Genomic DNA, 16,990 nt, shown 5'->3' on the forward strand with positions numbered 1-16,990 from the left:
GATTTCCCATTAGAACAGTTGTGAGACGAGACTCTGAGGCATGCGTTTGACCAAGTGAGAGTAATCGATGGTCAAACGCTCCCACCGAACGCCACCCCATCCTTCCCCTATTTTTCTATTATGAAGGATAGATTATACCGAGTGACGCAGGACACTCAGACGAAAGAGCAAATCATACAGCTTTTGGTTCCAAAAAGCCACCAGGAATTGGTATTCCAGGCGGCTCACTTTAATCCCATGGTTGGACACTTTTGGCCCTTTTCCACTACCCTTTTTCAGCTCACTTCAGCTCGCTTCAGCTCACTTCAGCCCGACACGGCTCGCGTTTCGACTATCTAAGAACAGCACGACTCAGCTCGCTTCAGCCCTGCTTAGCCCCCAAAACTCGCACGGTTTTGGAGTGGGGCTGAAGCGAGCCAAACCAAGCTGAGTGAGGCTAGGGGCATGAGCAGACACTCCCCTATGCACTGATTGGTGAGGAGGAGTGTCCTCACATGCCCACACACACCCTGCGAGCACGCTGGGATCTGTAAACACCGTAAACCCGGAAGAAGAAGAATTACGAATTACAAGAATTATGAAGCCTTATGCGCCTCGCCTCATCTATACGCTCTTGCCAGTATCTGTTGGCATTGTCTGCGACAACAAGCCACAGCACCAAGACCAGCAACACTAACGACACCATGTCCTCCATGTTTATTGTTTACTCTCCGGGTTGTGAGACTACCGCTTAAAAGGTCACTGATGTCACTGTTTGTGCCGCCTAATGACATCACCTGACGTCCACCCACTTTCGCTAACTCCACCCAATGTGTCCACCCACTTCCAGCTAGCACGGTTCAGCGCGGTTGTAGTCAAAATGCAACTCCAACAGCCCCGCTCAGCTCGACTCAGCCCAACTCAGCACGGCACGGCTCAGCCCAACTCAGCCGCGTTGGTAGTGGAAAAGCGGCATTAGGGCAGGATAAGACACTAGCCCGAATAATGGCCTGATTCTATTGGCCGGGGATTCGCGGCGATGTCCATAGGTGGTGTACGGCGTGCCGCGAATGCCAGTTAATAAATCCAGCAGCCATTCCAAAAGCGCCTTTGCGCCCTCTACCATTAATCGAGACCCCGTTCTAAAGAATTGGGATGGATCTCGTCGGGCCATTAGATCGGTCAACACGAGGGTACCACTTTATATTAGTTCTGGTGGACTATGCAACGTGATACTCGGAAGCAGTGCCTCACCGCAATATCTCAGCATGCAGTATTGCGGAGGCACTGTTCTGCGTCATCAATAAAGCAGTGGTAAAAGTTCACCATTCCCAGGAACTCCTGCAGGGACCACACCGTGACGGGCCGTGGGAAGTTTGAGATCGTGGCAACCTTAGACGGGAGTGGCACGGCCCCATCCTTGGTGACGCGATGACCCAGGAAGTCAATGGTGGTCAAACCAAACTGGCACTTAGCTGGGTTGATGATAAGTCCGTGCTGACTGAGACACTCAAAATGATCCGCTGGTGGGCCAGGTGCTCGGTTTTGGAAGTGCTGGCCAAAAGGATGTCATCCAGGTAAACAAACAGAAAAGCAGATCACGCAGTAAGGAGTCCATGAGGCGCTGGAAGGTCTGGGCGGCGTTTTTAAGGCCGAAAGGCATCCTCAAGAACTCGAACAGTCCAAAAGGGGTGATCACTGCTGTTTTGGGCACATCAAGCGGATGGACAGGAACCTGGTGGTATCCACGGATGAGGTCCACCTTAGAAAAAATGACCTTGCCTGCCAGGCATGTTGAAAAATCCTGGATGTGAGGCACTGGATAGCGGTCTGGCGTTGTAGCATCATTAAGTCTGCAGTAATCACCACAGGTGTGCCACCTGCCGGCGGGCTTTGGGAACCATGTGGAGGGGCGAAGCCCACGGGCTGTTGGAGCGGCGGATGATGCCAAGGCGTTCCATGCTGTCAAACTCAGCCCTGGCAATGGCCATCTTAGCTGGATCTAGCCGTCGCGCCCGGGTGTAGACAGGTGGGCCAGTGGTGGCGATGTGGTGCTCCACCCCATGCTTGGCAGTAGATGACAAAAAGGTGGGCTGCGTGAGTGCTGGAAACTCTGCGAGCAGGCGATGAAACTCATCAGCCTGTGAGAGCACACTAGACAGTCTGATGGAGTCTACACCACTGAGAGTGCAGTTGTATGAAGAGAACGTGGTGGCGTCAATCAAGCGATGGTTTTTGACATCCACCAGCAGCCCGTAAGCGCATAGAAAATCCACACCCAGGATGGGGACAGCCACTTTGGCCGTGATAAAGTCCCAGTTAAACCACTGACCACTGAAACATAGCTCCACGTGACGCGTGCCGTAAGTGCGTATGGGGCTGCCGTTAGCGGCCTCGGGGGGGAATCCATTCGCCAGGATGTCCAGCGTCGATGCAGGTAGAATGCTCTTCTGCGTGCCAGTGTCACACAGGAAACGGTGCCCAGAGGTGGTGTCCTGGATGAACAGCAGCCTGCCAGTGCGGCCGACCCTCAAGGCCACTACTGAGCACCCGCCTTGGCGTTTCCCGCCCCCCTGAAACTGCAAGGTGCTCAGCATTGCTTGGCCCTGGAGCCAAATTTTGCATGGTAAAAACATAGGCTGGAGTCAGAATGTGGCCGGTGCGAAACTGTAGCTGCTGCAGTAAGCGCTGGGTCACCAGGGTATGGGGCAGCGGCATGACAGGAATGGGACGGTTCGGTTGCAACGGCATAAGCAGGGCTGAGCGCAGCAGCAGTCATGCAGGGGTGTTGAACAGCCAGAAAAAACTTGTCAGCCTCTTCTGCCAGTGCATGGCAATAAGTGATGGAAGTGTTGGCTAAAGCAGCCAGTACCTGAGGAGGGAGTTGACGCAAGAAAAGCTGGATGAAGAGGAACCCAGGCCTGTGCTCCCCAAGCAGATCCAACATTCTGTCCATAAGTTCAGAGGGTTTGCTATCGCCCAAGCCTTGCAGAGAAAATGGCTGGCTAGCCCTCTCAGAATCAGAAAGTTGAAAAGTCTTTAACAGGTGAGCCTTGAGTGTAGCATACTTATCCACAGCAGGGGGGTTTCAGCACCACTGTAACGGTTCTAACGAAGGGCGGAGCACAGAGGATGGCAGGACAGAGATCCGGTTTGTAAACAGGGGTTTTTATTGCCACACTTTTCAGTGAACAACTAGAAACTAACACAGACACACACACACACACAACCGGTGTCTGGTTCGGGGATAAGCTCCTCTGCTCTCGCTCTCCCTCCTTAAGTAGGGTGTGGTCACTGGGAAGACACACAAACACAGGTTAATTGACATCAGGTGTAGTGATTCTGCCACTTACCTTCCCTGACTCCAGCCTCCTGTCATAGACCGGCGCTTGACCACGCCCCCGCTGCCACACACATATAGAAGGCAAGCCAAGAAGCCTTTGTCACATGTAATTCTTAAGCACACAGTGGAATTTAAACTGCGTTTAATGCATCTGGAGCAGGAAACACACCCCCACACACAAGTGAGCAATGAGCACACACACATAACCAGAGCAGTGGGCAGCCATGCTACAGCACCCAGGGAGCAGTTGTGGGTTAGGTGCCCTTGCTCAATGACACTTCAGCCTAACCTCAGGCCATGGCTACCCCATAATAACCTAACCGCATGTCTTTGAACTGTGGGGGAAACCAGAGCATGCAGAGGAAACCCACACAGGCACAGGGAGAACATGCAAACTCCACACTGAAAGGCCCCCCTCAGCCAATGGGTTCAAACCCAGAACCTTCTTGCTGCAACATGATAGTGCTAACCACTACACCACTGTGCCACCCACTTTTGACATCAAACGCAAATGTCTTCAGTGTATGGCAAAAGAAACCAAACAAACAGAATTGTCCTTGCTGTTCCAGTACTTTCGGGCTTGCAGCTGGAAATACTGTCAGAGCTGTTGCTATCAAAAAATGAATCACTACATTCTGAGCAGCTTTCAGAGTGGTGTGGAGGTGATATGTGGAGAAAACATATCAAATGTTGAAACTGAGAAATTTTATTGTTTGAAAAAGATATGCTAATTTTGAATTTGATGCCAGGAACACATTTCAAAAATTTGGAACAGGGGCATATTTACCACCATGCTGCATCACCTCTTGTTTTAACAAAACTCTGTAAATGTTTGGGAACTGAGGAGACCAAGTGCTGTAGTTTTGAAAGAGAAATGTTGTCCCATTCTTGCCTGATTATAGGATTTCAGTTGCTCAAGCATTTGGAGTCTCCTTTATCATATTTTGCTTTTCATAATGCACCAACTGTTTCCAATCGTAACATTTTCCAAGTGACCTGATGGACAAAATTCTGGTAACATTTTCAAAGTGAGCTGATGGACAAAATTCTTCACGTTCTAAAAGAAAATACATATCCTATGGTTCAATATAGCTCATCTTAGAGCAGGGGTGTCAAACCTGATCCATAAAGGGCCGTGTGGCTGCAGGTTTTCATTCCAGCCATGCAGCAGCACCCTGATTTGGCTTATTCAATCAACTGAACTGTCTTCACACAGTCAAATACTTGCAGCCACACCCACCCTTGATTAAAGGGTGGGTGTGGCTGCAAGTATTTGACTGTGTGAAGACAGTTCAGTTGATTGAATGAGCCAAGTCAGGTGTGCTGCTGCATGGCTGGAATGAAAACCTGCAGCCACAAGGCCCTTTATGGATCAGGTTTGACACCCCTGTCTTACAGCCTGCACAGCTCAGTAGATAGGACCAAGGTTCAACATTCTTTGAGTTACATTTAGCATTTCCTGAAGCTAAAGCGTCCTTCAAAAAGGCCACCAAAATCTGTTTTCTGAAAGCGATCTCTGACAAAGCTCAGCTCACAGTCTGACCATGGGCTGTGACCAGAAATCAAATCAGGTTGCAAGATCTTGAAAGCATTTAGCTGCAAATTTGCACTTAATAAGTAAAACTGCCTTGGAATGAGCAGAGAAAATGCAATCATGACAAAATATTTAACGATTTCATGAGCAGATGACCATTTGCAGATGGATCTTTGACTTTGTGACAGGCAGACCCCAGATGGTGATAATCGGTAGCCACACTTCCTCCTCGCTTATCATGAACACAGGTGCGCCACTGGGCTGTGTGCTCAGTCCCCTCATGTACTCCTTGGTTACCCACGACTGCACTGCTAAATACAGTGCCAACATCGTAATCAAGATTGCTGACGACACAACCATCTCGGGCCTCCTTAAAGACAACGATGAGACGGCATGCAGAGAGGAAGTGAAGGCATTAGCCAGTTGGTGCCAGAACAACAACCTCTCTCTCAATGTCAGGAAAACTAAGGAGATGATGGTGGACTACAGGAGACAGCAAGGGAGGACACACTAGGCCATCTACATCAACGAGGATGAGGTCGAAAGGGTCAGCAGCTTCAAGTTCCACACTGTGGTCAGGAAAGCTCGCCAGTGGCTGTGCTTCCTGAGGCGGCTGAAGAGGTTTGGCATGAAGGCAAACATCATTTCAAACTACTACAGGTACACAATCGACATACCGCAAGACTCTGTTTATATCACAAGGCTAAGTTTACATATCACCAACATATCTCAAGACTCTGTTTACATATCACCAAAGCATTTACATATTTACTGTTTCCACATTTACCAACACATATCAAAACTCTGTTTACATGGTCAGTACTTCATTGGTCTTCAACAAAGTGCAATTACTGGTAGCCGCACGTGTCATTTTTTCCGATGTGCAATACAGGTGCTTGTGCTACACCCCCTCCCCACACTACCACCCTGAGACAATGCATGCATACATCTCAGTTATTTCTATTTTCACTTGAATTTAACTTCCGTTTTTTTTTTTTTATCTTTAGGACTTTGAATCTTTTTTTTTTTTACTGATATTCTGTTAAACTCCTGTTGGGCTCCAGTGCTGAGAGACTTGTTTCTGGTTCTTATCTGATCCACTGCATTGCATTGCAAGTTGGCCATGTGTTAACATAAAATGAGCAATGAAAATGAACTGAACTGAACTAAAAAGCTGACTGTTCTCACAACACCAGGCCAAAAGTGGTCTGGGATGGCCCAATCCATGTCTAGCCACACATATTGTTGACACGAAAGGTAGGAGAATTTTTAAGGCAATGTCACAGAGCTGGGGGTACTCCTGCATCAGTGTTACCCAGAAGGATGTAAGAGAACAGGTGCTAAAAAGGTGCTTCAGCCTGCTGTCACTCTTCAGATCATTAAGCTGCTGTTGCATTTGCAGTGACAAATCATTTGCGGTGCAAACGAATGAGTCCCGAACCCATGAAAATGACCGGTAGTCCTCCTTGAAATAAGAAACTAACTGCTGCTTAAAGAGCATATTCTGGACCAACTTCGTGTTTTTTTTATATGAAAGCATGCCCCTTTACACACTCATCCAGAAGGGTAATTTTGCACAAGGCCATCTGTCTACAGCAGAAAAAAATTAAATAACAAAACGCGTCTGGAAAAATCCCAAGGGAGTCTGGAACCAGATTCGTGACGTTATCTGCGGAAGCAGGAGCAGACTGCGTGAGCTTTGCATGGTTTCAGTGCACAGCCTGTGTAGACCAAGCGCTCCCATTTCTCTCTCATTGTCTGGTCTTTTGGGAAACGATGAGTACTAATCCCATCAAGATTGGTGTTGCTACACCCTCCTATGATACATCTGTTAACCATTTTAATAATTACGCAATAACGTTGAAGAAATTTGCAGAAAACCACCAGGTCGTTTTCTCATAAACAAACCAGCGCTGACGTAGGATTCAGAGGGAGGCGTCCCGCAGATGACGTCATGAAAATCAGTGTTTGCTGGGAAATTCAAATGCCAAGTTTTTTCAGAAGCAGACCAATTTGCCTCAAATGGCTTGATTTCAACTGAATTTTTCTGGCATTGCGCAAGGTAAAAAAATTGCAGAGAATGCAGAATGTTACAGATATTTGACCAAAGTTTAATATAAAATAGGAGAATTACATTGATCTTGCTCCTGAATTTACCTGTGATATGCACTTTAAGCTCAGACAGGTGATCTGCAGCTGATTGAAAAATAGAGGAGAAATCACTGTCGCATGCCTCAGTGATGAAGTCTGTGAGGCTGGGAAACGTCACAATTTCAGACAATTATGCAGTCATGCTAGAGGACAAGTTTTTGGATGAAAGCATCCACTTTGTCAGCAAGGACCAACATATTGGAATCTCGGCCTTGCAAAGACAGATTCAAACTATTCAGACTGTCAAATATGTCGACCAAATACGACAAGGAAGTGCCTGGCCAGTTCTGAATTGGGCTGCGGATACAGAAAACTCCCCACGGTGCAGCCTGGGAAATGCTGGCTGAATGAGATGGAAGGACTCAGCAGGACTTTCTAATCTGATACTGCCAGTAGGCCAATCTCTGTATACTTACCCACGCAATCAAACAATGAAGACACATGCTAAATCCCAACAGTGCCACAAGCACCTGCCCCTCACCGGGCCTGCACTGTCAATCATCTCAATCAACATCAAAGGTTTCTCCAGATGCAAGGCAGACATACTGGCAACAATGGCCAACCGTTTTGACATACTGTGCATGCAGGAAACCCACATCAGCCCTGCACAACATCGACCTGTCATCCCTGGAATGAAACTGGTTGCAGAGATCCGACACAGAAAGTATGGATCAGCCGTTTTCAGCTGACCAAACCTCAAGATTGAGGAAGTCTGTACCCACACCACAGAGGGGCACATGGAAACCAAAACAGTTGCCCTCCCAAACATCTCTGTTACATCTGTGTACAATCCAAATATTTTTGAAAATATTTCTAACTCTATTGAAAGATGGTCATCTCTACCCATATCCTTAATTGGTCGCATAAATGTCCTGAAAATGAATATCTTACCTATACTGTTGTATCTATTCCAGAATATCACCTTACCACCTCCAAAGCACCTTTTCAAAAGACTTAACAACCTATTTGCGAAATTTATCTGGAACAGTAGACATCCCAGACTCCGCCTTTCACTTCTGTACTTGCCATATGATAGAGGAGGGCTTCAGTGCCCCAACTTGCAATGGTATTATTGGGCTACTCAGCTCAGAACCATTATGTTCTACTTCTCTTCACAAGCTATCCCATCTTGGGTCAATATGTGCAGCTATGAAGCTAACATGAATCATTTTGTGGAGCGATGAAGCTAACATGAATCACTTTGTTCAGCTATGAAGCTAACATGAATCACTTTGTGCAGCTCTTAAGCCAACATGCATCACTTTGTGGAACGATGAAGCTAACATGAATCACTCTGTTCAGCTATGAAGCTAACATGAGTCACTTTGTGCAGCGATGATGCTAACATGAATCACTTTGTGCAGCTATGAAGTTCGCATGACTCACTTTGTGCAGCTATGAAGTTCGCATGACTCACTTTGTGCAGCTATGAAGTTCGCATGACTCACTTTGTGCAGCTATGAAGTTCGCATGACTCACTTTGTGCAGCTATGAAGTTCGCATGACTCACTTTGTGCAGCTATGAAGTTCGCATGACTCACTTTGTGCAGCTATGAAGTTCGCATGACTCACTTTGTGCAGCTATGAAGTTCGCATGGCTCACTTTGTGCAGCTATGAAGTTCGCATGGCTCACTTTGTGCAGCTATGAAGTTCGCATGGCTCACTTTGTGCAGCCATGAAGCTAACATGAATCACTTTGTGCAGCTATGAAGCTAACATGACTCACTTTGGGCAGCCATGAAGCTAACCTGAATCACTTTGGGCAGCTATGAAGCGAACATGAATCACTTTGTGCAGCCATGAAGCTAACATGAATCACTTTGTGCAGCCATGAAGCTAACATGAATCACTTTGTGCAGCCATGAAGCTCGCAGGACTCACTGTGGGCAGCTATGAAGCTAACATGAATCACTTTGTGCAGCTATGAAGCTAACATGAATCACTCTGTGCAGCTATGAAGCTAACATGAATCACTCTGTGCAGCTATGAAGCTAACATGAATCACTCTGTGCAGCTATGAAGCTAACATGAATCACTCTGTGCAGCTATGAAGCTAACATGAATCACTCTGTGCAGCTATGAAGCTAACATGAATCACTCTGTGCAGCTATGAAGCTAACATGAATCACTCTGTGCAGCTATGAAGCTAACATGAATCACTTTGTGCAACTATGAAGCTAACATGAATCACTTTGTGCAGCCAGGAAGCTCACATGAGTCACTTTGTGCAGCTATGAAGCTAACATGAATCACTCTGTGCAGCTATGAAGCTAACAAGAATCACTTTGTGCAACTATGAAGCTAACATGAATCACTTTGTGCAGCCAGGAAGCTAACATGAGTCACTTTGTGCAGCTATGATGCTAACATGAGTCACTTTGTGGAACGATGAAGCTAACATGAGTCACTTTGTGGAACGATGAAGCTAACATGAATCACTTTGTTCAGCTATGAAGCTAACATGAATCACTTTGTGCAGCTACGATGCTAACATGAATCACTATGTGCAGCCATGAAGCTAACATGAATCACTTTGTGCAGCTATGAAGCTAACATGAATCACTTTATGCAGCCCTGAAGCTAACATGAATCACTTTGTGCAGCTACGATGCTAACATGAGTCACTTTGTGCAGCTATCACCCAAATATGAATCACTTTGTGCAGCTATGAAGCTAACATGAATCACTTTGTGCAGCTACGATGCTAACATGAGTCACTTTGTGCAGCTATCACCCAAATATGAATCACTTTGTGCAGCCCTGAAGCTAACATGAATCACTTTGTGCAGCTACGATGCTAACATGAGTCACTTTGTGCAGCTATCACCCAAATATGAATCACTTTGTGCAGCTATGAAGCTAACATGAATCACTTTGTGCAGCCATGAAGCTAACATGAATCACTTTGTGCAGCTACGATGCTAACATGAATCACTATGTGCAGCCATGAAGCTAACATGAATCACTTTGTGCAGCTATGAAGCTAACATGAATCACTTTGTGCAACTATGAAGCTAACATGAATCACTGTGTTCAGCTATGAAGCTAACATGAGTCACTTTGTGCAGCTATCACCCAAATATGAATCACTTTGTGCAGCTATGAAGCTAACATGAATCACTTTGTGCAGCTATGAAGCTAACATGAATCACTTTATGCAGCCCTGAAGCTAACATGAATCACTTTGTGCAGCTACGATGCTAACATGAGTCACTTTGTGCAGCTATCACCCAAATATGAATCACTTTGTGCAGCTATGAAGCTAACATGAATCACTTTGTGCAGCTACGATGCTAACATGAGTCACTTTGTGCAGCTATCACCCAAATATGAATCACTTTGTGCAGCCCTGAAGCTAACATGAATCACTTTGTGCAGCTACGATGCTAACATGAGTCACTTTGTGCAGCTATCACCCAAATATGAATCACTTTGTGCAGCTATGAAGCTAACATGAATCACTTTGTGCAGCCATGAAGCTAACATGAATCACTTTGTGCAGCTATGATGCTAACATGAGTCACTTTGTGGAACGATGAAGCTAACATGAGTCACTTTGTGGAACGATGAAGCTGACATGAGTCACTTTGTGCAGCTATGAAGCTAACATGAATCACTTTGGGCAGCTATGAAGCTAACATGAATCACTTTGGGCAGCTATGAAGCTAACATGAATCACTTTGGGCAGCCATGAAGCTAACATGAATCACTTTGTGCAGCTACGATGCTAACATGAATCACTATGTGCAGCCATGAAGCTAACATGAATCACTTTGTGCAGCTATGAAGCTAACATGAATCACTGTGTGCAGCTATGAAGCTAACATGAATCACTGTGTGCAGCTATGAAGCTAACATGAGTCACTTTGTGCAACTATGAAGCTAACATGAATCACTGTGTGCAGCTATGAAGCTAACATGAATCACTGTGTGCAACTATGAAGCTAACATGAATCACTGTGTGCAGCTATGAAGCTAACATGAGTCACTTTGTGCAGCTATCACCCAAATATGACTCACTTTGTGCAGCTATGAAGCTAACATGAATCACTTTGTGCAGCTATGAAGCTAACATGAATCACTTTATGCAGCCCTGAAGCTAACATGAATCACTTTGTGCAGCTACGATGCTAACATGAGTCACTTTGTGCAGCCATCACCCAAATATGAATCACTTTGTGAAGCTATGAAGCTAACATGAATCACTTTGTGCAGCTACGATGCTAACATGAGTCACTTTGTGCAGCTATCACCCAAATATGAATCACTTTGTGCAGCCCTGAAGCTAACATGAATCACTTTGTGCAGCTACGATGCTAACATGAGTCACTTTGTGCAGCTATCACCCAAATATGAATCACTTTGTGCAGCTATGAAGCTAACATGAATCACTTTGTGCAGCCATGAAGCTAACATGAATCACTTTGTGCAGCTACGATGCTAACATGAGTCACTTTGTGCAGCTATCACCCAAATATGAATCACTGTGGGCAGCTATGAAGCTAACATGAATCACTTTGGGCAGCTATGAAGCTAACATGAATCACTTTGGGCAGCCATGAAGCTAACATGAATCACTTTGTGCAACTATGAAGCTAACATGAATCACTGTGTGCAGCTATGAAGCTAACATGAGTCACTTTGTGCAGCTATCACCCAAATATGAATCACTTTATGCAGCCCTGAAGCTAACATGAATCACTTTGTGCAGCTACGATGCTAACATGAGTCACTTTGTGCAGCTATCACCCAAATATGAATCACTTTGTGCAGCCATGAAGCTAACATGAATCACTTTGTGCAGCTATGATGCTAACATGAGTCACTTTGTGAAACGATGAAGCTAACATGAATCACTTTGTTCAGCTATGAAGCTAAAATGAGTCACTTTGTGCAGCTATCACCCAAATATGAATCACTTTGTGCAGCTATGAAGCTAACATGAATCACTTTGTGCAGCTATGAAGCTAACATGAATCACTTTATGCAGCCCTGAAGCTAACATGAATCACTTTGTGCAGCTACGATGTTAACATGAGTCACTTTGTGCAGCTATCACCCAAATATGAATCACTTTGTGCAGCTATGAAGCTAACATGAATCACTTTGTGCAGCCATGAAGCTAACATGAATCACTTTGTGCAGCTATGAAGCTAACATGAAATCACTTTGTGCAGTTATGAAGCTAACATGAATCACTTTGGGCAGCTATGAAGCTAACATGAATCACTTTGGGCAGCTATGAAGCTAACATGAATCACTTTGTGCAGCCATGAAGCTAACATGAATCACTTTGTGCAGCCATGAAGCTAACCTGAATCACTTTGTGCAGCCATGAAGCTAACCTGAATCACTTTGGGCAGCCATGAAGCTAACCTGAATCACTTTGGGCAGCCATGAAGCTAACCTGAATCACTTTGGGCAGCCATGAAGCTAACCTGAATCACTTTGGGCAGCCATGAAGCTAACATGAATCACTTTGGGCAGCTATGAAGCTAACATGAATCACTTTGGGCAGCTATGAAGCTAACATGAATCACTTTGGGCAGCTATGAAGCTAACATGAATCACTTTGGGCAGCCATGAAGCTAACCTGAATCACTTTGGGCAGCCATGAAGCTAACATGAATCACTTTGTGCAGCCATGAAGCTAACCTGAATCACTTTGGGCAGCTATGAAGCTAACCTGAATCACTTTGGGCAGCTATGAAGCTAACATGGCTCAATTTGTGCAGCTATGAAGCTAACATGGCTCACTTTGTGCAGCCAGGAAGCTAACATGAATCATTTTGTGCAGCTATGAAGCCAACATGCATCACTTTGTGCAGCTATGAAGCTAACATGAATCACTTTGTGCAGCTATGAAGCTAACATGAATCACTTTGTGCAGCTATGAAGCTAACATGAATCACTTTGTGCTGCTATGACGCAAATACGAATCACTTTGTGCAGCTATGAAGCTAACATGACTCACTTTGGGCAGCCATGAAGCTAACCTGAATCACTTTGGGCAGCTATGAAGCTAACATGAATCACTTTGTGCAGCTATGAAGCTAACATGAATCATTCTGTGCAGCCATGAAGCTAACATGAATCACTTTGTGCAGCTATGAAGCTAACATGAATCATTCTGTGCAGCCATGAAGCTAACATGAATCACTTTGTGCAGCTATGAATTTCGCATGACTCACTTTGTGCAGCCATGAAGCTAACATGAATCACTTTGTGCAGCTATGAAGCTAACATGACTCACTTTGGGCAGCCATGAAGCTAACCTGAATCACTTTGTGCAACAATGAAGCTAACATGAATCACTTTATGCAGCTATCACCCAAATACGAATCACTTTGCGCAGCTATGAAGCTAACATGAATCACTTTGTGCAGCCATGAAGCTAACATGAATCACTTTGTGCAGCTATGATGCTAACATGAGTCACTTTGTGGAACGATGAAGCTAACATGAATCACTTTGTTCAGCTATGAAGCTAAAATGAGTCACTTTGTGCAGCTATCACCCAAATATGAATCACTTTGTGCAGCTATGAAGCTAACATGACTCACTTTGGGCAGCCATGAAGCTAACCTGAATCACTTTGGGCAGCTATGAAGCGAACATGAATCACTTTGTGCAGCTATGAAGCTAACATGAATCATTCTGTGCAGCCATGAAGCTAACATGAATCACTTTGTGCAGCCATGAAGCTAACATGAATCACTTTGTGCAGCCATGAAGCTAACATGAATCACTTTGTGCAGCCATGAAGCTAAAATGAATCACTTTGTGCAGCCATGAAGCTAACATGAATCACTTTGTTCAGCTATGAAGCTAAAATGAATCACTTTGTGCAGCTATGAAGCTAACATGAGTCACTTTGTGCAGCTATCACCCAAATATGAATCACTTTGTGCAGCTATGAAGCTAACATGACTCACTTTGGGCAGCCATGAAGCTAACCTGAATCACTTTGGGCAGCTATGAAGCGAACATGAATCACTTTGTGCAGCTATGAAGCTAACATGAATCATTCTGTGCAGCCATGAAGCTAACATGAATCACTTTGTGCAGCCATGAAGCTAACATGAATCACTTTGTGCAGCCATGAAGCTAACATGAATCACTTTGTGCAGCCATGAAGCTAAAATGAATCACTTTGTGCAGCCATGAAGCTAACATGAATCACTTTGTGCAGCCATGAAGCTAACATGAATCACTTTGTGCAGCCATGAAGCTAACATGAATCACTTTGTGCAGCCATGAAGCTAACATGAATCACTTTGTGCAGCCATGAAGCTAAAATGAATCACTTTGTGCAGCCATGAAGCTAACATGAATCACTTTGTGCAGCTATGAAGCTGAACGATGAAACATGAATAATCAGAGTGATTATTTTTAGGATTGTAGATCTGCAAAGTGATTATTTTTAGGGTTATAGCTGCGCAAAGTGATAATTTTTAGGGTTGTAGCTTCGCAACATGATTCGTGGTAGGATTATAGCATCAGGAAGGAATTCTACAGTAGGGTTCACATCTCTTTTGATGTCGTCCGAGTAGAGCTCCAGGAGTGTGGGATAAAATAACCAAAAGGCTGCAGCAGAGTCTCCGCCTGGCCTAGTCTTCCTGTTGGCACATCAAATTCCACCAAATCCAACACCACAACTCGCCCACATAGACACACACCTGACACACACATACACACACCCCAAACACCCAGGCGCGCACACACTCACTCCAAAGCTGTGCTTTCCACAGCACAAAAGCGGCTCCGTTTCCAAAACTGCACACTACACTCGGACAGTGGAAATCCATCAGGGTCATTGACAGGGCTCTCCTTCCTTCCACTCAGCCCAGAGCGCTTACAGTGGCCACGCCGTTTCTCAGCCCGTTTTTACACACGGCATCGCACAAAGCGCGCAGCCCGCCGGCTCGAGCCGCACCGTGCTGTTTTATGGCCACTGCGCGACACGCTCGGTCTGTACCTGGGCCTGCTGGAGCTCAGGAGGAACGAGAAAGCCCGTTTTCGCTAAATGTGTACTCGATTGCTTTGGATCTTGTCTTCCGAGTCTTATTTTCGCCGAGAAACGCCGTGAGAAAACACAAGTGCGAGTGTGTGACGGAAGCGCGCTCACTCAGCGGCAGCGCGGTTGAGTCTCAAACGTTCTCATGAGCGCTTTTAAGCCCCGCCCCCGGCCTCCGTTTCCCACACAGCATTTCACTCGCTTCCGCTTTGGAGCTCCGAGACAGATGGAAGAAGTCGCTCCCGCCGCTGCGCCGGCCAAAGCGCCCAAGAAGAAAGCAGCTTCAAAGAGCAAGAAATCAGGCCCGAGCGTCGGCGAGCTCATCATCAAAGCGGTTTCTGCGTCGCAGGAGAGGAGCGGCGTGTCCCTCTCCGCCTTGAAGAAAGCTTTACAGGCCGCCGGATATGATGTGGAGAAGAACAACTCCCGCGTCAAAATCGCCGTCAAGAACCTTGTGAGGAAAAGCGTCCTGGTGCAGACCAAAGGGTTGTTGTTGTGGGATTTAGGGTCGCTCCCATCAAGTGATGCTATGGCGACCTGTAGCAAAATTACTGAGGTCAAGACCTCACTAAGTGTTTCTATATACATTTGCAATATATAGTACTTATAGGTACTATCTGTATCAGTTATTTACACCACAAGTGTATTGAAACCAAACCCAACATAATATGGACCTTCATTAATGATTTCCCTATAATACAACTTTAATCTAAAAGTGCTTATCCTGAAATGGAAAATTGAAAAGTCCCAATCACCTTTTACTCTGGGCCGATTCAGAGTGAAACCAAGACAAAGTGGGCCTGTTAATAAAGTAAGGCGAAATTGTGCACCTAAATCTAAATAAATTTTTTAGTTCCTAGCACATATTTCCATATTTTGTCATAATGACTTTTATTTCCTAATAGAGAAGTACTGTCGACTTTTAAAGATTTTGACATAAGCATATTAACAAGTTCCTCCTGCAAGTGCTGGAATTCAATACACTTTAGCAGGTAGTGCTGGACATTTTCTGGGAACTGACAGAAATCACAATTTCCATCAGGGTGCTTGCCTATTAAGCATCTTGTAGAATTTAACCAGCAATGACCAAACCTGATTCGAGTCATACACACCTCCTTCCTTCGGTTGGAGTCTGTATACTTCACCTTAAGAGACACTTTATTTTCAGACTTGAAATAAAATCTTCCCTTAACATCTTTATTCCAGCGATCCTGCCATAACCTCATGATAACCCCCTTCATGTCCTTTAAAATATCTGCCATTTCTGGGGAAATTGTCAATTCAACGTTTTCATGAGAAAGAGCTTCTTTTGCCAACTGATCAGCAACCTCATTTCCTCTTAGACCCACATGACCATCAGACCAAAGGGACCGGTGCGTCTGGCTCTTTCAAGCTGAACATGACGCAGACCGAAGGCAAGAAGCCCGCCAAGAAAGCCGCGCCCAAAGCCAGAAAGGCGGCCGCCAAAAAACCCACCGCCAAGAAGTCTCCTAAGAAGGCGAAGAAGCCCCCCGCCGCCGCCAAGAAATCCACCAAGAGCCCGAAGAAGGCGAAAAAACCGTCGACCCCCAAAAAGGCTGCCAAGAGCACGAAGAAGACAAAAACTGCCAAGCCCAAAGCCGTAAAGCCCAAAACGGCCAAGGCGAAAAAGGCGGCCTCCAAAAAGAAGTGAGCATGTTTGTTTGACTAATGTTTTTTTTCCCTAAACGGCTCTTTTAAGAGCCACCCATGTTTTCGTTGAAAGAGCAGTATTCCATATTCACATTCACTCAGGATATCAGATGCTGCTGATTGTTGTGGTGGAGTTGATTCCTGCTTTACAAAACGGTGGCAGGAGGGCGTTGGGCGAACATGAACTAAGTCAGGGCTGATGAAACTAATAATTTACATTTCTGTACATCGATATATAAACTTTATAATATATATGCCTATATTCCCTTCTTTCCTTTTTCATATCTCTCTCTT

The 16,990-nt window shown here is 45.3% G+C and overlaps 1 protein-coding gene across 2 annotated transcripts; it reads left to right on the forward strand.

The window, feature by feature from the left end:
- Positions 1–15,251: 15,251 nt before the first annotated feature.
- Positions 15,252–16,697, forward strand: LOC132867739 (histone H1-like). 2 transcript variants are annotated; one of them, XM_060900752.1, is made up of 2 exons: positions 15,252–15,499; positions 16,382–16,697. In XM_060900752.1, exons 1-2 carry the CDS (start codon positions 15,252–15,254, stop codon positions 16,695–16,697), a joined length of 564 nt encoding a protein of 187 aa, XP_060756735.1. The 2 variants fall into 2 exon arrangements, with proteins under 2 accessions (XP_060756735.1, XP_060756736.1); XM_060900753.1 differs by having other exon boundaries at positions 15,252–15,497; positions 16,386–16,697.
- Positions 16,698–16,990: the final 293 nt, after the last annotated feature.

Source organism: Neoarius graeffei, chromosome 19 (assembly GCF_027579695.1).
Source record: "Neoarius graeffei isolate fNeoGra1 chromosome 19, fNeoGra1.pri, whole genome shotgun sequence".
NCBI lineage: Eukaryota > Metazoa > Chordata > Actinopteri > Siluriformes > Ariidae > Neoarius > Neoarius graeffei.